The 23,035-nt window shown below is 49.7% G+C and overlaps 6 protein-coding genes and 1 non-coding gene across 7 annotated transcripts in view; 4 read left to right on the top strand and 3 right to left on the bottom strand.

Annotated features, from left to right (window-relative positions):
- Window positions 1-310: 310 nt before the first annotated feature.
- On the top strand, window positions 311-2,616 carry MGYG_03703 (transcription factor steA; the record flags this gene model as incomplete). Its single annotated transcript, XM_003173480.1, has 5 exons — window positions 311-431; window positions 503-602; window positions 659-2,188; window positions 2,245-2,328; window positions 2,391-2,616. 5 exons carry the CDS (start codon window positions 311-313, stop codon window positions 2,614-2,616), a joined length of 2,061 nt encoding a protein of 686 aa, XP_003173528.1.
- Window positions 2,617-4,708: 2,092 nt separating this feature from the next.
- Window positions 4,709-6,854, top strand: MGYG_03702 (general alpha-glucoside permease; the record flags this gene model as incomplete). Its single annotated transcript, XM_003173479.1, has 4 exons — window positions 4,709-4,881; window positions 4,933-4,972; window positions 5,071-5,392; window positions 5,461-6,854. The coding sequence occupies 4 exons, from the start codon at window positions 4,709-4,711 to the stop codon at window positions 6,852-6,854; spliced, it is 1,929 nt and encodes a 642-aa protein (XP_003173527.1).
- Window positions 6,855-7,441: 587 nt separating this feature from the next.
- On the bottom strand, window positions 7,442-8,492 carry MGYG_03701 (cystein rich protein; the record flags this gene model as incomplete). Its single annotated transcript, XM_003173478.1, has 2 exons — window positions 7,442-7,977; window positions 8,033-8,492. 2 exons carry the CDS (start codon window positions 8,490-8,492, stop codon window positions 7,442-7,444), a joined length of 996 nt encoding a protein of 331 aa, XP_003173526.1.
- Window positions 8,493-9,555: 1,063 nt separating this feature from the next.
- MGYG_10008 lies at window positions 9,556-9,669 on the bottom strand. The gene has a single exon (XR_001951128.1). It is a non-coding gene; the product is annotated as a 5S ribosomal RNA (ribosomal RNA).
- An 892-nt stretch (window positions 9,670-10,561) lies between these two features.
- On the top strand, window positions 10,562-13,105 carry MGYG_03700 (mitochondrial sodium/hydrogen exchanger; the record flags this gene model as incomplete). The annotated part of the gene is made up of 5 exons (XM_003173477.1): window positions 10,562-10,703; window positions 10,824-10,973; window positions 11,054-11,187; window positions 11,257-11,785; window positions 11,844-13,105. The coding sequence occupies 5 exons, from the start codon at window positions 10,562-10,564 to the stop codon at window positions 13,103-13,105; spliced, it is 2,217 nt and encodes a 738-aa protein (XP_003173525.1).
- Window positions 13,106-13,876: 771 nt separating this feature from the next.
- Window positions 13,877-19,204, bottom strand: MGYG_03699 (SNF2 family ATP-dependent chromatin-remodeling factor snf21; the record flags this gene model as incomplete). The annotated part of the gene is made up of 4 exons (XM_003173476.1): window positions 13,877-14,064; window positions 14,137-17,950; window positions 18,003-18,482; window positions 18,608-19,204. The coding sequence occupies 4 exons, from the start codon at window positions 19,202-19,204 to the stop codon at window positions 13,877-13,879; spliced, it is 5,079 nt and encodes a 1,692-aa protein (XP_003173524.1).
- Window positions 19,205-20,005: 801 nt separating this feature from the next.
- MGYG_03698 (vacuolar membrane protein pep3) overlaps window positions 20,006-23,035 on the top strand; it is a gene marked incomplete at both ends in the record, with an annotated part of 3,856 nt that continues 826 nt past the window's right edge. The window contains 5 exons of the mRNA XM_003173475.1: window positions 20,006-20,066; window positions 20,255-20,280; window positions 20,468-20,527; window positions 20,683-20,983; window positions 21,049-23,000. Coding sequence (XP_003173523.1) covers window positions 20,006-20,066; window positions 20,255-20,280; window positions 20,468-20,527; window positions 20,683-20,983; window positions 21,049-23,000 — 2,400 coding nt within the window. The remainder of the gene's footprint in view (window positions 20,067-20,254; window positions 20,281-20,467; window positions 20,528-20,682; window positions 20,984-21,048; window positions 23,001-23,035) is intronic.

Below are 23,035 nucleotides of genomic sequence, written 5' to 3'. Positions count from 1 at the left end.
GCTGGGCCTTCTCTGCATCTCTCTGACTGCTGAAACCGCTCCGGAACGTGAACCAAACCGGCCCCCTTGAGTTACGCTACAATACGCCGTGCCAGCGTTGGGCTATCTCATCCTGTTGACTTGCGTTTCGTCTTTTTGTCTGTCCATCATACGGCCTCTGTCTTGCTACCTGATATCTTCTGCGACTGGTGTTTGATCAGGTTCGTCGACGTCCAAACCGTTTTACCGGCCCTGGTGCAGGTCGAAACTGACCAGCGGGCTGTGGGCGCTTAATACTAACTGTCGGGCTCTTCAAGTCAAGCACATCACCATGTATCCCCATGGCGCGCCCATGCCGCCTCCCCAGAAGCCCGAGACCTTCATGCTATCAAACGAAGCCCAGCAGAGCCTGCCACAAGATGTACAGGTCGCTCTACAGCAAGTTGACAACCGTAGGACTTCCCTCACTCTTCCCGTCGGGCATTGATTTTGGTGCAACCGGGCTCTAACTGGCATAAAACAGTCAAATATTTCCTCATCTCTGCTCCAGTAGACTGGACGCCAGACCAGCTCATAAGACGATTCTTGCTGCCCACCGGCGACTACGTCTCCTGTGTTCTATGGTACGTCAAGCTCACTCCTGTCTGGGCACCTATTGCTGGTGGCTAACCTCCAGTAGGAACAACCTCTTCCACATTTCTGGCACCGACATCGTCCGCTGCCTCTCCTTTAGATTCCAGGCATTCGGACGGCCAGTGAAGAACACAAAGAAGTTTGAGGAAGGCATCTTCTCGGATCTTCGCAATCTCAAGGCCGGCACCGACGCCTCGCTCGAGGAGCCCAAGAGCCCATTCCTCGACTTCTTGTACAAGAACAACTGCATTCGCACCCAGAAGAAACAAAAGGTCTTCTACTGGTACAGCGTTCCTCACGACCGTCTCTTCCTCGACGCTCTCGAGCGGGACTTGAAGCGGGAGAAGATGGGCCAGGAGGCTACCACTGTTGCAGTCAACGAGCCCGCGCTCTCTTTCGAGTTCGACTCTTCCCAGTCGCTCTACGAGCAGTTGACCAAGGCCCAGCAGGCGAACTCGTCCTCGTTCTCTGCCGCCCATGTTTCATCTGCCTTCGCTTCTTCTCACTCGGCCTCGCCCATGCCGCGAGCCACCGATTCCATGCCGCCACCCCAGATGGCTCCCCCTGCCATGCCCGTCGTCCACGAGGACCAGCAGAGCACAATGTACCATGGCTCCGTCAGCAGCGATCCCATGACCGGACAGATCGTCAAGACTGAGGCCGATTACTCGCAGTTCCAGTACGATCGCAACGGTGTTCCGCTCTCTAAGGTCCACCAGCGCCATACTTCTATGCCCACATATATGGAATACTCACCTGCTCCCTCGTTCGTATCCTCTCACTACGATGAGTATGCCAACCGTGGTATTTCCTTTGAGCCTCTAACTCCCCCACAGCACACAATGCACCTCACCTCAGAACCGGCCTACATCGCCAACGAGGACACCGGCCTCTACACTGCGATCCCAGACATTGGATCAGCATCCTCCTTCAACCCAATGATGCAGCTCCCTCCCTCTAACGTTGCCGCGCCTCACTACTCTACCGCCTCAAGAAGCTTCCCTTCTTCCAGCGTCTACTCAGTCATTGAAGGCTCACCAACATACAAGCAGCGAAGACGCCGCTCTTCCATCCCACCGAGCATCACCAACGCCATCTCAGCGGCTACTAACCACTTGCATGTACAACCACAACACCATGACATGCACCAGCCTCAGATCCCGGTCCAGCCTCATGCTGTTCACCGACCAAGCGACCTTCGTCGTTCCATGTCTACTACTGTCGCTATCGAGGGCGATGCCCATGAAGGCTCTCCTCCGCGTGCCATGTACTCCCACAGCGTTCACCACTCTCGCACTACCACTCCTCTGCCCAGCCTAGAAGAGAACACCGCTCAGGTGTCTGTTCCCATCTCCATGGGTGAGACAACAACCGTATCCTCGTTGTCGAATATGGAGACAATTGATGGTACCGAAGCTATGCACCTGATGAACGGTCACCAGGGTGATCGACCCGGTCCCATTCGTCGTGCCAGAAGCGCTACCATGATGGAGCTGGGTCCATATCCACAAAAGTCTCACTCCTGCCCCATTCCTTCCTGCGGCCGCCTCTTCAAGCGTCTAGAGCACCTCAAGCGGTATGTGTCTATTCCGAGTCTTTTATGTTTTGGACATTGCTGACGTATTCCCACAGACACGTAAGAACCCATACACAAGAACGGCCATATACCTGCCCTTACTGCAACAAGGCCTTCTCTCGATCCGACAACCTTGCACAGTATGCAACCCCATTTTTTTCTCTCACCCAAATCAGTCCCCATAAACTAACCCTTCTTCCAGACATCGCCGTGTCCATGAGACTCAACAGTCTTCCAACACCGGCTCTCAGCCTCCAAGCTTCAAGGAGGATGAGCATGAAATGACCGCGAACAGTCTGTCGCCGTCAGCCAGCATGAGCAACAACCACAGCAATCACAAGTTCCAACTTCTGCCGCCACGTACCTCCCCACCACAGTCGTCACATGGCCAACGTCACCTCCATGCACACGATGAGCACCCACTCTAACCTACCATCCATGGCAGCCCCCCAAATAATTCAACCTCAAATGGTCCAGCCACAGATGCTACAACAGCAGATATGAACCTCTTCCCGCCCCTCCGTTCCTCGTTCAATTTATATAAAGTTCATTTAGATTACGAAAATACACCCCATCAGCCTCTGCTTTCCTATTCGCTTGGGAGAATCATTCTACATTTGTTTTGTTTTTGGTCTCTTTTTTTCAATCCTGGACACACATCCCCCTCTCCCCCCGGTGTTTTCCGTCCAGGTACGCCGTGGTATATACCACGGTTATATATACTGCTCTGGGCTATTATGGAGTTCTCTTAAACAGTCCCGGTTAATATAGAGACAGGTGCTCTCTATGCTTTTGGCACGTCATGATTTCATTATCATTTACCTACCTTATGTTGCAACGTCATAATCTTGTGTGAATTTCCCACTTTCCTTCCCCATTCTGTCTCTTTCTTCCTGTTACAGTCTTACCCGCGCGGAACCCCCTTAACTCGTTCCAGGACTGAACAACCCGGGGTGCTCTTCCGCCGAACCCTTTAATAATGCCTTTTCCCTTCCTGTATATTTCCTATCCTGTCCGATGCATACGGTGTACTACCCCACCGCCAGAGTTCGTGTTTGTTTTGATTTATCAAGTTTTTAAGAAGTTTTTGAACCGTTTGGCATTGCTCTTCTTCCCAGCATTTGTGCGTGTTTCTTTATAAAATGGAAAGATAACAAAAAAAGTGAGGATAGGGGATGGGGTGAGGGAAGAAAAATGGGTTGTTTGTCTGTTCGTTTTTGATTACTCTCCTTTTTCATCTGGAAGATGGGCAATAAGTTGCCCGGGGATTGGGTATAGGACATGTCTGTTTTGCTTTTCATTTTAATATGCTCTCCGTGTTATTATCTTCCTGTGTGTTAGTTAATAGACCTATCTTATTACCATTTACATCCTACCTTTGCTTTGATATCACTCCGTCTACCTTGTCCTTAGTTCGCTGCTGACTTCCTAACGTGTTATTGACCGGTGGTTCTGACAATATACATATGTATATACTCCGTAGAGATCTCCGTTTCTATACGAACTTATATGAATAGGTGCCCTCGCTTACCAAATTAATAACGGCTTTCCTCCCGTCCTATAATCCCAGCTGTACGGAGTAACTAACTAACTATCGTTCGACCGCCGTTCGTTCGTCTACAGCCGCTGCAACGGCGCCAGCTTGCATCTCGCTGCTGGCATACCCCTGTAGATATCTCCGTAAATATTCACCTCCACCATAATAAAATAAAATTAACCCAGCAAGCACCAACAGTAATGGTTAACTGGTATCATCTCCTCCCGTCATATTGCCTATATTATTACGGGGCCCATAAACTTAGCCAGTAGTCACTTAACTTCTAACTCTGGGGATATCCGCAGCAATTTCGCAGCGTTGTATATATACGAGGCCCTGCCCACCGCATCTCCGCCCAACATCAACATATGGGCCTAGAATCGCAGCTTATCTCGTGTTCAAGAGGTCAACTGGATAACTCCAGGTCTCCAGCTGTCTGGGGCCAATCGCACCCACACTCCTACCACCCCGTCCAACCTGTCTAGAGGGCGACGGCCTGATGGCCTCGCCGGGCTAATCCGCCTTGGCCGCTGGAGGTACAGGTACCTCCTTTAGGCTTCATAGATGACGCAGGACTGGCAACTTTCTTTGCCCTGTGGCTTGCCTGTGGACAGGAAAGGCTGGCGGACAAGAAGGGGGCTTTTTGGGTTAAGCCCATTCTCGCCATGGCTGTGCGTAAGACTTCTGACCGATGCTCATGACCTTCTCTGCTGCTTCAGAGGGTGAAAGTACGCGTGCGGAAAAAGGGGGTTGCGGTAGAACTGCTCCATGGCTTGCTTCATATATGGCGGCTCCTGGTCCTTGAAAGCTCGCCTCCTTGGAATGTCTGATCAACTAACTAACTACGAGTGTTCAAACCTGTTTTTTTGCCGTTCTGGAGCACTTTTTTTCATACGGAGCCGTTCAGGCGGCTGAGCGCGTACATCCACTTGGATATATACCCGCTTTAGAGCTACACCGGTTCTCTTCCTCGTATAATTACCATGGCTTATCCGGGGAATAGGGAGGATAACAGTACTTCGCCTCTCCTGGCCGATCGGGAGAGGCAGTCTGGAGAGATTTGGGACGATGCCGATGCTGTGGCCAAACAGGCAGAAAAAGAAGGAGAGCCCAAAAGCAGCTGGTATTTGTTCTTGTTAGCACTTAGCATCGGAGGGTAAGTGTCTCGTCTTTCATAGCCCTTGTACAATAGCTAATTCGCGTATAGATTGCAGATAGTATGGTCGGTTGAATTATCAAATGGATCGGTGAGTTCGACCATGTTTATATGTTTTGCCTACTTGATTGATTCGTTTTTTTTCCCTGTCACTCATAACCATTAACAACCAACTAACTATCCTGATAGCCGTATTTACTTTCCCTTGGAATGAACAAGTCTTTACTCGCATTTGTGTGGATTGCGGGTCCTCTGACTGGGACTTTGGTACAGCCCTACATAGGCATCAGAAGTGACAACTGCCGCATTAGCTGGGGGAAACGAAAACCGTTTATGATAGGAGGCGGTATTGCTACTGTTTTCTCATTGCTGGCGCTGGCCTGGGTAAGGGAGATAGTAGGTGGAATCTTATCGCTCTTTGGGGCATCTCCCGAGTCTTCTGGGGTGAGAGTAACCATCATCGTGGTGGCGACTCTGCTGATGTACTGCCTTGATTTTGCTATCAATACTGGTGTGTACTTTATCTAGTATTCTCTCAGCTAACTGTTTAATACTCTTGTGTGCTAATTAGCTTCACAGTACAAGCGGCAATTCGGGCTTTCATAGTTGATAATGCCCCTGCACACCAACAAGAAGCTGCAAATGCATGGGCAAGCAGGCTTACAGGCATTGGAAATATTATAGGTTACATATCAGGCTATCTGAAACTTCCCAAGATATTTCCTTTCTTCGGGGATACTCAGTTCAAAGTCCTATGCGTGATTGCATCCATGTGCCTGGGGCTTACCCTCTTGACCAGCTGCTCATACATCACCGAGCGTGATCCACGGCTTGAAGGCCCACCAAAATCAGAGAACCCGGGCGTTGTTGCATTTTTCACGCAAGTGTTCAAGTCGATACGAAGGCTACCTCCTCGGATTCGAAAGGTCTGTGAGGTCCAGCTCTGTGCATGGATTGGCTGGTTCCCATTCCTATTCTATTCGACGACATATATCGGACAGCTCTACGTCAACCCCATTTTTGACAAGCATCCAAATTTGACCAAGGAGGAGATAGACGCTGCTTGGGAGAAAGCGACTAGAATAGGCACTTTGGCGCTTTTGATATATGCCATTACCTCGTTTATAGGAAGTATTGTCCTGCCCCTGTTGATTGTCCCAGGTTATCGACCTGCTGTTGAATCGGAAGCGAGCTCTCCGCCCGCGAACCGGCCGTATTTGAGCACTCGACCGTCGACATCCACCCTCTCCTTCACTGCATCAGCTGGTGCTGCTATCGAACCGACCGCCATCAACCCAATCCATGATCCCAGCAGGCAGGGCGAACGAGGGGGAGGGAGGTGGTCATCCATCTTTTCCAGGCTTCAGGTCCCCGGCCTAACTCTGCGCAAGCTCTGGCTCATCTCGCATATTCTATTCGCACTATGCATGTTTAGCACCATATTCGTGTCGTCTCCTGCAGCTGGGACTGCGGTGATTGCAACAGTTGGTCTATCTTGGGCCCTCACCCTCTGGGCTCCCTTCGCACTTATCTCCGCTGAGGTCGCACAGCGCGATGCCGAACACAGACGGCAAAGACATTCCCTCCGTCCTCGGACAGCTTCAGATCCCACTCCTATTGGCTCTCATCCACGCCCTTTGCAATCCGATGTTGGAACCCATGAAAGAGACTCTGAGGAAAACCCCCGTGCTAGCGTGGTTGACCATGATGCAGGAGATAAAGATGAAACAGTTGACCAGGCGGGGGTTATCCTGGGAATCCATAATGTCTCGATTTCGTGCCCGCAGATCGTATCGACCCTGATCAGCAGTGTTATTTTCAAAGCCCTCCAGAAACCGCGGGGAGAGCCCTGGGACGACAGTGTGGGATGGGTGCTTCGGTTCGGCGGGTGCGCTGCCCTGGGAGCTGCATGGTTCACTAGTAGAATGGGTGACGGGGCCTCACCGGGCTTTGAAGATGAAGAAGCCGTCTAGAGTATTCCTGCTGCTTCCGTTTAACAGGTGTTTTCGAAGCGACGCTTAATACTAGTCCGTTATGTCATGATCTACAATATATCATGACCAAATTGGTAGTTAAATAAGAATACTGATCATGGCTATATAGAGGGTAATTGATATTTGATAATCTATGTCTACCTAACACTCTAAATACCTTCCTGAGATGACTAACTGCACTCACTAGGAGCGAAAGCGGGTTAAGGATTTCGACATTCGATTGTAATAGAACGCGGATATAGCAATATATTAAGATAGCGGTTGGTATAACAGAAGTCCACAAGTCAGGGTATGTAAGTAAGTTGGTAGTTAGTTAACGGTGCCATTAAAGCTAGAGAGGCAATGAACTATAGCCGAGATCAGAGAAATCAAACTGTTAGTTACACAGAGATGATAGTGAGAAGTTGCTCTTGTATAGAGCCACTCGACTTAGTCACTCAAAACACATAATCATCGCTCATCCAAGTAACTGCTCGCCCGGCATGAAAAGATGGAGTAATTAGTGAAGCATGAAGCCCTTGGTTATCCCCGAAAAGACATAAACCCTAAAGCAATCATAGGCCTACTTATTTGTGGCACTTCCTCTCTGAACAGTCAATCTTGTCACAGCATTGACCCTTGCCATTGTGCCAGACGCAGTTATTCTTGATGCTCCTGACACTGCATGGAACTTCTGTAAGTTCATATGCGACACAAGGCTCAGAAGATCGAGAGTAAAATGTAAGCGCTGGGAAATCCGCCGGGCATGCAGGCCCAAGGCCTAATTCAGCCCCAGTAATGCAGTATTTACCGCAAGGCCACTTGGTGATTGCAAATCTACCTGCCATCGCAAAGTCTGGAGTTTTACCAATATGAGGCCCATCGGCCGCGTTGTTCATCCACTGACCTGCGTCTGCTCCGTCCATGGGGGTTCCGTGGAGGTCTTTGATATAAAGCTCGTCTCCGGCGTTGATTGGACGTCCTGGGTTGCACATCCGGTCTCTGCAGAGCTGGAATTTCCCAAAAATGCGATCTCTGCTATCCGGAGCTGCGTTGTAGTATTTTCCAGTACGGAGGTAACCGAGAAGATAGCCATTGCTCTCCCTGAACGTATAGCATTTCCCTAAAAGGGTGAGTTCGTTGACCTTATAGGTAGCTGCCGGGAGGTGATCACTTACCAGTCTTTAGTCCAGATGAGCATTCTTCCGGTTCACAGCATCCCTCAGTGGTAACATTTTTATCTTCGGAACAGGCACATTTACCCTCCACCAGAGGTTTGCCATTTTTGCATACCTTCCCGTCGTAGATTTGCCCAGTGGGACAGCAGATATAGCCGACAGCCTCAGAGCCAGCTAGATCGTGGCCCTCAGCGCAGCAGTCAAAGGACGTGGTGGAAGTACCTTTGAGAGTTAGGCCAGGTAAGCAGCAGGAAGCCGACTGCTGATCAGCGCTGGGTTGGAGAACATGGGTATCTGGGCATGAAAAACCATCTTGAAAACCGTCTTCTCCCAACCACGTAACCTTATTGTCTTTAATTATGGCATTCTTCCCAATCTTCCTTACAGCCACATTAGCAACGTGGGCTAGGGAATGCGAATTGAGGAGATTGCTCAGTAATCCAAGATAAATCAACTTCATTATGGCTATGCAGATTTATACAATTGTTAGAGAAATAGTCAATGTTAATTTCCCAGAATTGAAAGTCCTAGACGTAGATAGATTCCATGACTTTTATATCTATCCTGTCAGGGTTGAATATCATTTCTCCCCGCAGTAGGAAGCACCCCTTGTGACCATAAAGAATTAATCTAGACATCTGATATCCAAATTCTTTTCGTTTGGCACTACCTTGCATGAAGTATGCCAGTCACAAGGCTGGTATTGGGGTGCTCTCGACGGCTAAGGCTAACCGACAGGCTAGAGATAGGATAGACCGGACGAGGTGATGAGAGAGGGCATGGTAGCTGCCGTACGCTGCACTAGTATGCCACAAATTAAATTAAAGGTCATAAGGCAGGTGTGTAGTCAGGCTGGTAGATATCGGTTGAGCTCTTGTATTTCAGCGCAGGCCCATCTGGGTCTGGCTGAAATCCACGTCGCACAATCAACGGCGAGCTCATCCTAGGCCGACCTGAGGAATCAGCAGGTATATGTAGGAGGTATGTAAGTTAGATCCAGGGCATGGTCATGTAGTTCCCCGTCGCAAGTCAAATAAATGAATTTAGTTGACTCCGAGGGATCCCGTATGCTGTAAGACCGCGCTTTTAGTATCCGGTGTGACATCGAGATGCATGACCCGCTTGTATTCTCAACGAGTATTGTCGCTCGGGCGCAGGAACTGCATAAGACTGTGTAACAAAAAACAGATGGTGTCGGGCTAAATGATGCGCAACTTATGTTGGTTGTGCTTTTAGTTGTTAACCGGCCTGGCTCTGCAGAAATAATAGAGTAAGACAGTAATAATAAATACCCCTATGCCTGCACAGATAACCTGCTGACAAGGCACAGCCATTAACCTACCACTCTTTCTGGTCATTTTAATCCCATTGATCCTTCGGGTGATAGAATCCTGAGGCTTGTTGAACCGCAATCATACAGTATGGTACGGATAGAATCAAGAATGCCAGCTCTTCCGGGAATAGTTAGCACCGATTGGTAACTTTTTCATGGTAATAAATGAAAGAGCAAAAAAAAAACTTACATACGGACAGTCGGGATTCGCTGGTGGTCACCCACCCAACTACTAACCGACCGGCAAGTGGCTTAAGTACAGCTGAGCGGACGGGAAGCTCTGTTTTCCACTTCCTGTGGTCGTATGTACTTGATCCCTATCATAGAGCATTGATATAGAGACCTCATTTATCCAAGTGCTTTGCCCGTTTTACCCATGCTGCTAGGAAATGTCTGATAAGAAATACTGTGCTTGGCCAAGCATCGAATTTAACTATCAGAGAAAATGGTCCACGTACGGGTTCAGATTGTTGGCTATATATCATCACCGAATTTCATGGTGGTCTGTAGCACCTAGGGATGGCTGTATCTGCCGTATTATTAGGAGAGTTGGATGTCCCTTCCGTAAAGCGCTGCGCAGTCAAAGAAGACGCCTTGAAAGTAAAAATTTGGGTCATATCCCGGTCTTCAATAATTTGTTCGTTGATACTCCGAAGAATCTCAACCATGACTCTGGGGTATTTTTGTCTTTTGACAACTCTCGCCGTTTCACAGATACTGTGGGATAGAAAGCACTACTGATCCCGGGTAGTTATCTGGTCTAAGAATATCAATATCGTGGCCTGTTCAGCAGCACCTAGTAGCACGACAGGCAATAGCAGACCCCTCTAGACAGGTAGCGAGATAACTGCGATGAGATAGCTGCCATGGTCAGGATATCTCGAAGTTGATGTTTGTTTGATATCGTCGTGGAAGTGACGTTGAAATTGGCGCCGGCGGATGACGGAGGTGCACGTGATTTGGGGTCGACTTGGCCCGATTCAAGTAATCCATAGAAGGAAGAATAAACAACTCCGAGCAGTTCTATATCAAAAGCTTTTTTCCGTCTAATAGAGTCGTTCGCCGTCTTATCGGTTACCGATAGAGCTCTCCCTGGGGACTATGAGCGCAGCCTGCCTTTCTAATCGACTTACCCAGTCGCGCCCGTACCCTCCGATTTGAAATCCATCAGCCTGTTGCCATCATCACCAAGCACCATGGCGACCAATTTTATAGGCGGGGTTATATCAAAGGTGTTAAGTGAGCAGTCTCTTATCCGCAGGATGGTTACTTGTGAAGAACTTTTGGCTGACCGGTATTTCTCTACAGGGAAAAGGGAGGAGGAAGAGGACCCTGATGGTATGCAGTCGACCTGAAGAGCCACTCGCCAGCCCAGTCCGATGAAACAGTTAGCCTCGAGCTTTTATATGCGTTAAAGCTATAAGGAAACGAATGATTTACTCTGACGGATTATTGCAGACTCTCCGGAAGCTGGAGAACGGGAGTTCTGGACTTCCTGGGCTCTCTTTATCCTTATTATGCTCTTGATTACCGCGCTTTTCACTAGCTATTTGCTCAAACAGAAGCGCATCCAAGCAGTACATGAAACGGTTTTGTCTATATTCGGTGGTAAGTCCTTACCTGCCTACAGTTGGAAGGATATGAGCGGGTGTTGCAATAAGGAGGATGCTAACATAGCAATTTACTAGGAATGGTTGTTGGTCTGGTCATTAGATTTACACCCGGGACATTGATTCAGAAATCAGTCAGCTTTGACTACCAGTTCTTTTTTAACCTTCTCCTTCCCCCTATTATATTGGCGTCGGGCTACGAGCTGCATCAGGTAGGCAATGCCCTTTCTAGTGCCCTTAGTCGCAAAGCGACAGTTACTGACTGCCTTCTTTCAACACAGGGCAACTTCTTCCGAAATATCGGTAGTATTCTTACATTTGCCTTCGCCGGTACATTCATCTCTGCATTAGTCCTGGGTCTCGTCTTATTCCTTTGGACACGGATTCCTATTGAGGGACTAGATATCTCCTTTGTAGAGGCGTTTTCTGTCGGAGCCACGCTCTCAGCTACTGATCCTGTCACCATTCTTGCGATATTCAACGTCTACAAAGTTGAGCCGAAGTTGTACACGGTTATATTCGGAGAATCCATTCTTAACGATGCTATTGCTATTGTTTTGTTCGAGACAGCCCAGAGATACAAGCCAGGCAGCGCAGCAGGATCGCTTACAGTTCTCAGTTTATTTGAAGCCATTGGAATTTTCTTAATCGTTTTCTTTGGAAGTCTCCTTATTGGAGTGATCGTTGGAATAGGCACTGCGTTGGGACTCAAGTATACCCATGTGCGCCGAGATCCCAAGATTGAAAGTTGCCTCATTCTTTTGATTGCTTATGCCTGCTACTTTTTCTCGACTGGAATCCACATGTCTGGTATGGATTCCTCTTTTTCATTTTAAACCGAGTTGACGTACTGACATCTCTGATCAAGGTATCGTGTCGTTATTGTTTTGTGGGATGACCTTGAAACACTACGCTTACTACAACATGTCTCGTCGAACCCAACTTACGACAAAATACATATTCCAGACCATGGCACAGCTCTCTGAGAATTTTATATTCATCTACCTAGGCTTGGACCTGTTCACGGATGAGAACTTGCAGTTCAAACCCCTCTTCATTATGGTGTCTGTTGTGGGAATATGTGTTGCCAGATACCTGTCTGTATTCCCATTATCTAAGGCCATAAACTGGGTCATTCGATACAGAGCTGCAAATCGGGGCAGAGATGTCGCTGACGAACTACCTTACCCTTACCAAGCCATGCTTTTCTGGGCAGGCTTACGAGGGGCAGTTGGGGTTGCATTGGCTGCTGGGTTGGAGGGAACAAATGCTCCAGCTTTGCGTGCAACTGTTCTAGTTGTTGTTGTCTTGACTGTCATTATATTCGGAGGTACTACCGCCCGAATGCTTGAAATTCTGGATATTCGAACTGGAGTCGTTGAGGAAATTGATTCCGACGATGAATTTGACATCGAAGTAACGAATGGTGGCACATACTATAAGCGATCAGGAACTGGAATGGGCCACACACCACGCAGAAGCGATTTCCAGCTGGACTCCGTGGCAAGAGAACATGAGATCAATAGGGCCGGCCATGGCTTCTCAAGCGGTAGCAATGGGCGGCTAACCCCGCAGGCTCCTGAAGGTCCTGGTAGTCTCTCAAGAAAGAAATCCTCATATTCTAGAAAAGATCGTGCTAGATCTCGAGATGGAGCTTCAGCTCAAGAACTGCTTGGGAGTAGAAGCGGGAGCCACAGTGGTAGCAGTATTGATATTGATATGAGCCATGACAGAAGCCGTGCTGGACGAAACGCCAGAGGAACCGGTGATATGGGTATGAATATCGAAGATTTCGACCTTGAAGTTGACGCCGCGTTCTCTGACGATGATTTGCCTCCCGCAGCCTCGCAGGCTCAACGTCGCACTCAATCCCAACCCCGATCAATATCGGCTCATAACTCCGGCGATGGACCATTCGCCAACACCGCTCAAGCAGAACCATCGTCTTCATCTCGACCTATCGCAGCTGCCACTGATGCATTCCGTGATTTGCTGAGTGGCAACCGTGACCATGCTACGTGGTTTAAACACCTTGACGATGAATACATCAAGCCAAAGCTGCTTCTCGACCAAGGGTCTGGTTCTGGATCCCCATCTGGATCTGGGCGTAAAGGACCTGATGCTGTATGAATGATTCATTTTGCACATGGTTTATCATTATGACTTCGTTTTTTTATACAGTTTCCCCCTATTGTTCACGTTATTTAGGTCTTGTACTTTTACCCTTTCGTTATATCTACCCTGGCCCCTTACCTCGCTTTCTTTTATGGTATTCATAGAGTAGAGCCATTTCTTTCCTGCCTTTTGCTACAGTGTTGCAGGGTTAAATAATATTGTCATAAATGAATATGTTTTCATCTCATTCATACATTAACAAGGTCCTAATTAGAATTATAGACAGTCAGTTCACTTTTCTCGCCTGCCAATCCCCTATTTCGGTCTCGATAGCTTACAGCATAAGCAATGTGAGCGATCCCCTTGATATAATCATGTAAAAGAAACCAAAAAAAAATATCAATAATGCATCATCTCCCAATATATTAATACGTGTATCATCCTCCCTCCTGAAAACTCCCACCTCGAGTCAATCAGGCCACAGAAATCCCAACTAAAAGAGCTACCTAGTTTAACAGCGAAAAATAGAAAGGCATAAGCTAGACAAAAAAAAGTACAAGAGTATATCTTAAAAGCACATGGGATAATAAGGAAGGGTTGGAAATGGTTGTGGCAGGGGCCAACATTCGATGACTACTAAGAGTCAAAGGCAAAGTAAGGAGAGGCGAAAAATACAAGCATGGACGGAACGAACGAGCGGGAGGCTGGAAAACGATATTTGTTTTCTTTCTCGCGAGAAGTTAGATGTATGGTGGGATCTTCTCTTTCTCTTTTCTTTTTGATTAATTAGTCGTCACCATCGATGAATTGGAGACGTTCTTTGGCGGTTTTGGCCCGTTTAGAGGAGCCTTTTGCTGGAGCGCGTCGACGACCTCCCTTGCCTGATGGCCCTGCAGCAGGTGCTTCAATGTCTGCGGATAGAGGTGTTGCGGTGCCGGAAGGTCTGGCACTAAGATCGTCGAAGTGGCCCTCACCTATATTGCAATAATAGTAAGTAAATGATACGCACTGTGTGTGGAGCTTAGAGCAAGAGTGGAAATGCATACCTTCATGATACATGTCATCCAGTGTGACGTCCCGCTTCTTCTTGGGAGCAGCCTTTCTACCCTTCTTAGGTGCAGCTGCGGCATCTTCTCCCTTCTCAAGAGCTTCTTTCTCCTTTTGCTCCAAGATCTTTGCCTCATCATCGTCCGCAAGCCACATGGCGATATCCTTGGTACGGTTCTCACGGCTTCGGGTGTTGAAATCAACGCCGCCGCCTGCACCGCCGGATATAACGACACGTTGCACTTCTTCCTTTTGGAGAGCTCGTTTACGGATTCTCTCCTCGATGGTTCCACGGGTGATTAGACGATAGACTGTGACTTGTCTTGTCTGACCGAGACGATGGGCTCGGTCCATGGCCTGGGAGTCTATTGTTGGGTTCCAGTCGGAATCGTAGAAGATAACGGTGTCGGCAGCAGTCAAGTTTATACCTAGACCACCGGCACGGGTGGAGAGGAGGAATATGAATATTTCGGGCCGTTGTTGGAAATCCAATACGGTGTCTCGACGGTCTTCTAACTTGGTACTACCGTCTAGTCGGCAGTATTTGTAGTTGCGGTAGGTGAGGTATTCTTCCATCAAGTCAATCATGCGAGTCATTTGGAAGTATAGCAGTACACGGTGGCCACCGTTCTTCAGTTCCCTGAGAAGCTCGTCTAATTTCGCTAGTTTGCCAGAATCAGTGACAAAGCGTCTCATAGACGGCACAGTGATATTGGTATATCCTCGTTTCGCGGAGCCTGGCTTTGGCAGCATTGGTGCACACGAGTAAGGCAAGGGGTCAACCTTGTGATTTAGGATCTCTTCGTCGAGGCCTCGAGTCGTTGATCCAATCAAAGCCTGGCGAGCCTGGATGTTGAAGAAGGTATTTTGAGCCTCGAAGCCTGGCACAGACGAAGCGGACGATATCATGATTGGAGGAGCGTTAGCATCAAATTTACCGCAAGGTTCGAATCCAAGAATTCCTTGGTTATCGATTACCGCCTGGGTAACGTTGTACAGCTCACGCAGGTAGCCGGAAGAGCCCGGTTTCACCAACTCCGACCGGCCGTTGCGGTCGACAATGTTGAATAACGAATGCGGTAGAAGAGAATTTGTGCTCGTTTCATCGTCATCATAAACAACTGAGAGTCGTGCCAGACGGTTCTCAACACCATGGCGCTCCAATGCCCGTTCAAACACACCCTTTTTAGAAATTGAGTGGGCCTCTTCCATCGAAATGTCGGTGAATCTAAGCCACGAGAAGGCATCATCCTTGCTTAGACTGTGTCGCATGTTTTGCGGCGACCACACATTCATTAAATGTGAGAGGTATTTATCATCAAACCCTGCCTTGTTATTGCCAGGTCCAGCAATGTCGAGACGTCCCGTAGAGTTGCAGAGCATCCTTGGTAGATCATACTCTATCAGGCTGCGAGTCGAATAGGGAACATACGGCGGCGCTCTAACGAAAGAAGCGGACTCAGCGAAATGACACATGGAGTATGGCGAAGAAGTATCCGCGCGCTCGAACAGGTCAGGATGGTTGCAGACTTTACGGAACTGCATGACCAAGTTCATCAGCGTAGTGCTATCAGCTTCTTCACCCGTGGCAGCCTTCTCAATAAGATCAATGATGCTGACACGATTTCGGAGGCTTGCATAGTACGCTCGCTGTCGATACGTGAGGTCGCAGAAGACGTCCTTCTCGACCTTGTCGCCAAGTTCCTTTTGGACATGCTTCTTTATACGTCGAAGCATGAACGGCTTGAGAATCATGTGTAGTCGCTTAAGCTGGTCTTCGTTCAGTTTGGTATTACTCTGTGCATGACTTTCAATGTCCTTGGAGAACCACTCGCTAAACTCATCGTGGGAATCGAAAAGTGTAGGCATGATGAAATGTAGAAGAGCCCATAGTTCCTGCATGTTGTTCTGGATCGGTGTACCCGTGAGCAGCAATCGGTTCCTGCAGTGGAAGCCAAGCAAGTTCTTCCATCTTGAACTCTGTGAGGACTTAATGGCCTGAGCCTCGTCAAGAACCATGTATTGCCATTTGACCTTTTGGAAGTACTGAGCGTCCAGCACCACGAGTTGATAGGATGTCACCAGGACATGGAACTCGGATTGCTTGGTGTAAGTGATATGTTTGCGATCCCAGAACTTACGCAGCACCTTTCGATCCTTGGCTGAACCCCAGTATGGAAGAACTTTGATATCCGGTACAAACTTGGTGATTTCTTGCTGCCAGTTGTGAAGTGTTGAAGCCGGCGCGATGACCAAGAACGGACCCCAGATATTGTGGACTTCAGCAAGATACGCCATGACGGAGATGGATTGGACAGTCTTCCCAAGGCCCATCTCGTCGGCAAGGATACCGTTGATACCCTGCTCGTAAAGGTTGACTAGCCAATTGAGACCCTTCAATTGATATTCCTTCAGTTGGCAGTTAAGCAGCTTAGGCTGTGCAACTTGAACATCGCCCAAACTTGTAGGGTTTTGGAAGTTCATTTCACCCTCATCAAAGGCAGCCATCTTGTTATCCTGTTCGTTGAACGCCTTAGCACGGTCCTGGGCTTGTTTAACCGCATTTTGAGCGTTGGCCATGGCGGCTTCTCTCAACGCAGTGTCATCTTCCGCATCAAAGTCGAGATCCTCAAAGTTGGTGACCTTTGCACTAAGGTCGCCAACGTCTTCGGGTACATTGAGCGAGCTTTCCGGTTCCTTTGCGGCGTCGGTAGGCTTGCTGTCAGCGGCTGGAGCAGCAGTGGTATCCCCGGATTGCTCAGCTTCACTGGTTTTGATCTTCCGGCCAATGAAATGGGAGTACAGTTCAGTCTGGGAGATAAGGAAGTTGAGTTTTCGTTTCTGGCGGTTGGCTTCACGGTCTGCGTCCGCCTTCCTGGCGAGCTCCAGCTCTTGTTTCTCTGCCATTCGGCGCAGATCACGCTCTTCACGTTCATTTCTCTTCCAGAAAGACATCATCTCACGCATAGTTCGTTTGGCTCTGGCCTGGGTATCCTTGGTACTGCGATTGGTACGGTCTTGCCATTTCCTTGCCTGCTTGCTGGCGAGTTGTGCTGTTTTGCGGCAGTTCTCCTGACGAATATTGAGAGAGGTGGTCTTCATACGAGCAACCTTGGGAATATCCTTGCGAGCCATATCTCTCCAGATTTGTTCGTATAGTTGAGTGTATCCCTTGGTGTCGAATGTCGCAACAGGTGCGGGCGTGGGTTCCTTTGAGGCCTTGGCCTCCTTTTTCGCGGCCGGCTTCTTGTCCTTGGAGGCGGATGCAGATGGTTCTTCACCCTCCATGGCGGCATAGGCAGCCTCTGCGGCATCCTTCTCAGCCTGTTTTTGTTCCTTGGTCTTCTTGGGTCGAGCAGCGGAGCCACCTTTGCTCGGTCTTTTCTTGCTGGGAGAAGGCTTGTCACGAGTATGGAATGAACCTGTGGTGCCGCCCTCAAGATTTGGCGACAGAGGAGCTACTTCACTGATCTCCTGGGGAGCAGATCCGGTCTCGAGAACATGTTTTGTGTGTTTAATCTTCTTGCGAGACCGGGCAATTTCACGTTGCAGTTTCTCTTTCTCGGCATCGTCTTCCATCTTGCTGACCTTCTTCTGGGCGGCTTGGATCTTCTCCATCTCAGCACGAACAGTATTCTCACGCCGCCGTTTCCGCTGCATATCCTTTTTGCGTTCCTTTTCATCCATGATCTCCTTTTGCTGAACTTCCTCTATCACTTCAGCTTCATGGAGCCTAGCAAAGCGTTCGGTGCCAGCCATGGCTTGTTTCTCAAACACACGGGCTAGTTTACCCAAAAAGTTGGCTCGGCGGCGCTGATAACATTAGCAACAACGATATAAAAACCGTATGGAGATGGGTACACACCTTTCTCTTCTGATTATCCTGTGCTTCCGCCTCTCTAGCGCGTTTTCTCCCTTTAATGATATATCGGTGCCACTCATCTTCAAATCCAGGAGCTTCGAGGTCGCTCTTGTCAATATTATCCAAGCGTTCCAGCGCACTGGCGGCATTTGACTCGCTCCGAGATTGTGAAGAAGGCTGTTTCGTAGGAGCCAAGGGAGTTGCAGGTTTTGCAGGAGCTGCGCCATTCGCAACGGGTTTTGGCGCAATTTCACTGTATGCAGAGTCGTAGTTGTGATGCCGGCGTCGTTTATCGGACTCTAGCACCCTGGGCTCGGGCTTGGAAGCTGGTTTGGGAGCCGGTTTGGGAGCAGGTGCGGCGACAGGCCGGGATGGCGGTTCACTGGCCTTGACTGGCGGGACAGAGGCCTTTCGAGGGCGTTCTTCTGCCGGGCCTGAGAGAATGCTGGCAAAGGACATGGGATCCGTAGCTCTTGCAGGTTTCTGATAAGGCATGTTTGTCAGTAATACAAGACTTGATATGAAGGTTGAAAAAAAAAAAAGAAACAGAAGAAGGAAAAGGAAAAAAAAGCATAAAGGAGACATGTTTTTAGGTCGAGATAACTGACAGATTCCTTTGGAGTAGTAGCTCTTGCCTCGCGGGCCATGGAAGGCTGAGAAGTCGAGTAGATGGGATTTCCTGAGCGCGAGTCGATAGGGATATCAGGCTCGCGCTTTGGAGAGTGCATGACGGTGTCTCCCATGCTTCCTGGACGCGTGTGGGTAGGCGTATGGTTGAAGATGCCCGGAGTCGGCGAGTGAGCTGAATTCGACATCAGCGAGCTGCTGTACGGTCGTGGTAAGGAGTATCCGGGCTGGTTGGAGGCCGGATGGCTAGCGTGGTAAGCCGGCGAAGGCTCCGCGCCATTCAAGGGCGGCAAAGTGGTGTTCATGGGCGATGTAGGGTGATTGTAGTGCGGACTTCGGCTAGCTGCACCGAAGCCAGGCGGCGTATGGGGCGGATGCTGCTGCCCATGTTGCTGCTGTTGCTGATGCTGTTGTTGCTGTTGCTGTTGCTGTTGTTGTTGCTGCTGCTGCTGCTGCTGCTGCTGCTGGTAGGAAGAGGCATCTGAGCCAGAGTATGGACGGTCCCGCGACGGCGAGTAGGAGAGATAGCGAGCCTGCTGGGACGGCGAGCGCGAGGAGTACGGCGGAGCTCCCGTCATGGCTGCTGAAGCTGCTGGAGGGTCAATTCAGCCCGTCCGGTGGTGGCTCTTGAGCTGGCGACGAAGGGGCTGCCTCGTTCAGAGGACACGCTCCATGGGCAGGCTGGCTGGGTCGCGGGATCTAGATGGCGACGAAGTGAGGCCAGGGCAGGACAGGCCAGGCAGAGGGAGAAACGCAGAGACGGGGCGGCAATGGGCGTCGCAAGTGAGGCCGACGGGCGATGCGAGACGACGGGCAGGATGAGGTCGAGCAGAGGCGAAGAAGAGAAGCGAAGTTCTGCTTCCTGGCGGTTTTTTTTGTTTCTTCTTCCTCTTGCAGCCAAAAAACCTTCGCCTGGGGATATGGTCACGTGATGAGTGAAGCTGAAGTTGGATGGAGTGGGAGTGACGGCGATGAAGGTGAGGGAGACGAGAAAAGGAGAGGCAGAGATGGTATGGGATGGCTGGGGCGATGCTGAGACCGGCCGCGGGCTGATACAGTGGGATATGGCTACGTTGGCCCGCTGGCAGGCGATATCAATACATATCTACGGCCTGTCCTGGCATACGGGCCAGGAGTAGAGGATGGCCGCCAGAATGCAAGAGGCATAACAGCTAGCTAACTAAGGGAGGATGGCATTAGCCGTTTGATAGAGACGGCCTTTTCTTTCTTTCTCCGTAGCTGTCTTTTGATGCTGCCGGCTCTGCGCATTTCCGTGTATAAACACGGTAAGACAGCCGGCCAGGGAGCCAGCCAGCCAGTACAATGAGGACACCTTCCTTTTTGCAAGGCCAGGGAAGATTGCCGACAGCAAGGCAGTCATGGCTCTTCATCACGAGTGTTGCCAGGTTAAAAACGGATACAGCCTCGTGGTAGAAGTTGGTCGGTTATTCCGCAGCCTGCACCATCTAATAATAAGTGTCTCGTTGCCCAACAGATAAGGTGTAGAACGCCCTGAAGCAGTGATGAAAGGCCGTGGAAGGCCTGATCTCTCTTGAATAGCTCTCGCGCCGACTGAGGAGTCTTATATGGACAGTTGCAGATGCTCTCTATATCTATATTCTTCGTAGCAACGGTGAAGCCTGTATTCCATCGCGTAAGCTGGTTAAAGATAGCTATAGCCGTAAGATTCTGCACTATTCCATTGCCGACAGCTTCCTAGTTCAGTTGAACACCCTTCACAGCCATAGTTGCATGCTGGAGCTGTGGTTGAATGCTGGTTGATGGTGATGGATGGCTGGCTAACTTAGGTAAATAATCATGCTGTCTGCTCAGTTCGTTAGCTGCTGTGTCTTCAAGCATCGAGGAAGGAAAAGAACGACGCAGAGCAATGGAGCAGCAGAGTAAGCTCTATACGTCCATGACCATCCTTGCTTAATATCACCAAGCTATACCCTCGCCGTCTCTGTAGACTCACTGCTGGATGCTGTGTTTACTTCTGGCTGGCTCCTCCCGCTTGGCGTGACGATATTTAACTGGTTTAAACGCTGAGCTCCAGCTACGCCTACGACTAGCGACAGCTCCAAGCATCAACTCGACACCGCGCGATGATATAACAGCCAAACCACCCTCACTGCGCACCATGGCGCTGGACGGATCCAGTGGCTATGTAGCTGCCAGCAGCCTGGCCAAGCTGGCCGAGTCTTCGCAGCCCATCTTCAGCGTCAAGCAAGTCCAGCTCAAGTTCTCCATCGCAGCCGACTTCGTCGCAGCCCAGGTCGCCAACGATGTGCTTATCCTCGCCCTGGCCACAGGCAGGATCCTGAGAATCGACCTGAATAACGCAGAGGATATCGATGGTATGCTTTATTACACATTGTTTTCTGGCTGCTGAAGCGGTGACAAGGTACTGACGTTGACGTAGATATCGACCTGCCGAAGAAATCACCTGAGATAGGCGTCATCCGCCGCATGTTTTTGGACCCTTCCGCCTCGCATTTGATTATATCGACTACCCTGGGAGAGAACTACTATCTTCACACCCAGTCTCGACAACCTAAACCACTCTCACGCCTCAAGGGGGTGATGATAGAGTGCATTGCCTGGAATCCGGCCTTGCCTACCGCTTCTACTAGAGAGATCCTCGTGGGTTCGACGGATGGGAATCTGTACGAAGTATACATCGAATCTGCCTCGGAATTCTACCGCAGGGATGAGAGATATGTCAACACGGTGTACAAGGTGCCTAGTCTGTCAGTGACTGGCGTTTGGGTCGACTTTGTCGGTGGCAGGAAAGATACCCGGCAGATCATCGTGTCGTCCAACGGGAAAATACTCTACTTCACGGGCAAGATAGGGAGAAATGGGAAAGATGGAGGAGGAGGATCGATATACAGTGAACTGTTCCGCAAGGAGACACCGGTTATTCACGAGCTTTCCAGCGCCACGCTCACCGCACCGTCTCTTCTAGCCATGCAGCCGGACCCCTTAGAAGAAGGACACAGTGATGGCAGAGTAGAGGAAAAGCACTTTGCTTGGCTTTCTTCGCTGGGAGTCCTTCATGGCACCGTACCTAGTTCGGCTCCCAACCAAGACGGAGGGAGTAGGATATTCGACAAGGCCAAGATGGTCTCCCGTTCGATCTTACCGGCTACAGAGTCCGCGAGGGGGGGCAGGAAGCTGATTCAGGATCCTATTAAAGGGATGACCATGACACAGTGGCATATCCTTACCTTGGTTGAAGGGAGAATCGTTGCAATCAACCGGTTAAACGGAGAGATTGTATACGATCAAGCAGTGCTTGAACCAGGCGAGAGCTCTCTCGGTCTCGTTGCAGACCAAAAGATGAATACTTACTGGCTCTTTACCGGTCAGGAGATATACGAGATATCCGCCAATGACGAAGATAGAGACGTATGGAGGATCCTTCTGAAAGAGCAGCAGTTCGATTCTGCACTCCGATATGCCCATGGCGTCACCCAAAAGGACGCCGTGGCCACTGCTTCGGGTGACCATCTGGCCAGCAAGGGACAGTACCTTGAAGCTGCTGCAGTTTGGGGTAAAAGTAGCAAAAGCTTCGAAGAGGTTTGCCTTACGTTTATTGATAAAGGAGAGCATGATGCCCTGAGGAAATATCTCCTCACCCAGCTGTCGACGTACAAAAAGTCAGCTACCATGCAGAGAATGATGATAGCGAGCTGGCTGGTTGAGGTGTTCATGTCAAAGCTGAACTCCCTGGATGATACCATTGCTACCAAGGCCGAGCTGGTCGAGGGCGGCAACGAAGATGATGCTAAAGACGACATCCAAAGCATACGTTCTGAGTTCCAGCAGTTTGTGAACAAGTACAAGGCCGACCTGGACCCGAGAACGGTCTATGATATTATAGGCAGCCATGGGCGAGAACAGGAGCTGCTGTACTTTGCGACTACCATCAACGACCATAACTTTGTGCTGTCGTACTGGGTTCAACGGGAGAAATGGTCTGAGGCACTCAACGTGCTGAAGAAGCAGAAAGACCCAGAAGTGTTCTACAAGTATAGTAGCGTGCTAATGACATACGCTGCCAGCGAGTTTGTGGACATACTGATGAGACAGACGGACCTTGACCCCCAGAAGCTCATCCCAGCCCTGCTCAGCTACAACAAGGACACCAAGACGTCTCTGTCCCAGAACCAAGCAACGAGATACCTGAACTTCATCATTGCCAACCACCCCAACCCTTCTGCTGCCGTACATAATACCCTAATATCCATCTACGCCTCCCATCCATCTACAACGGAGGGCGCTCTGTTGCAATATCTAGAGTCTCAGCCGTCCTCTCCTCCTCCATACGACGCCGATTTCGCACTTCGGTTATGCATCCAACATAAACGGGTGCAATCCTGCGTGCATATCTACAGCATGATGGG

The sequence above is a fragment of the Nannizzia gypsea genome, genomic scaffold, assembly GCF_000150975.2.
Source record: "Nannizzia gypsea CBS 118893 supercont1.3 genomic scaffold, whole genome shotgun sequence".
Classification (NCBI taxonomy): Eukaryota; Fungi; Ascomycota; class Eurotiomycetes; order Onygenales; family Arthrodermataceae; genus Nannizzia; species Nannizzia gypsea.
This window is presented reverse-complemented; position numbering and strand designations above follow the sequence as displayed.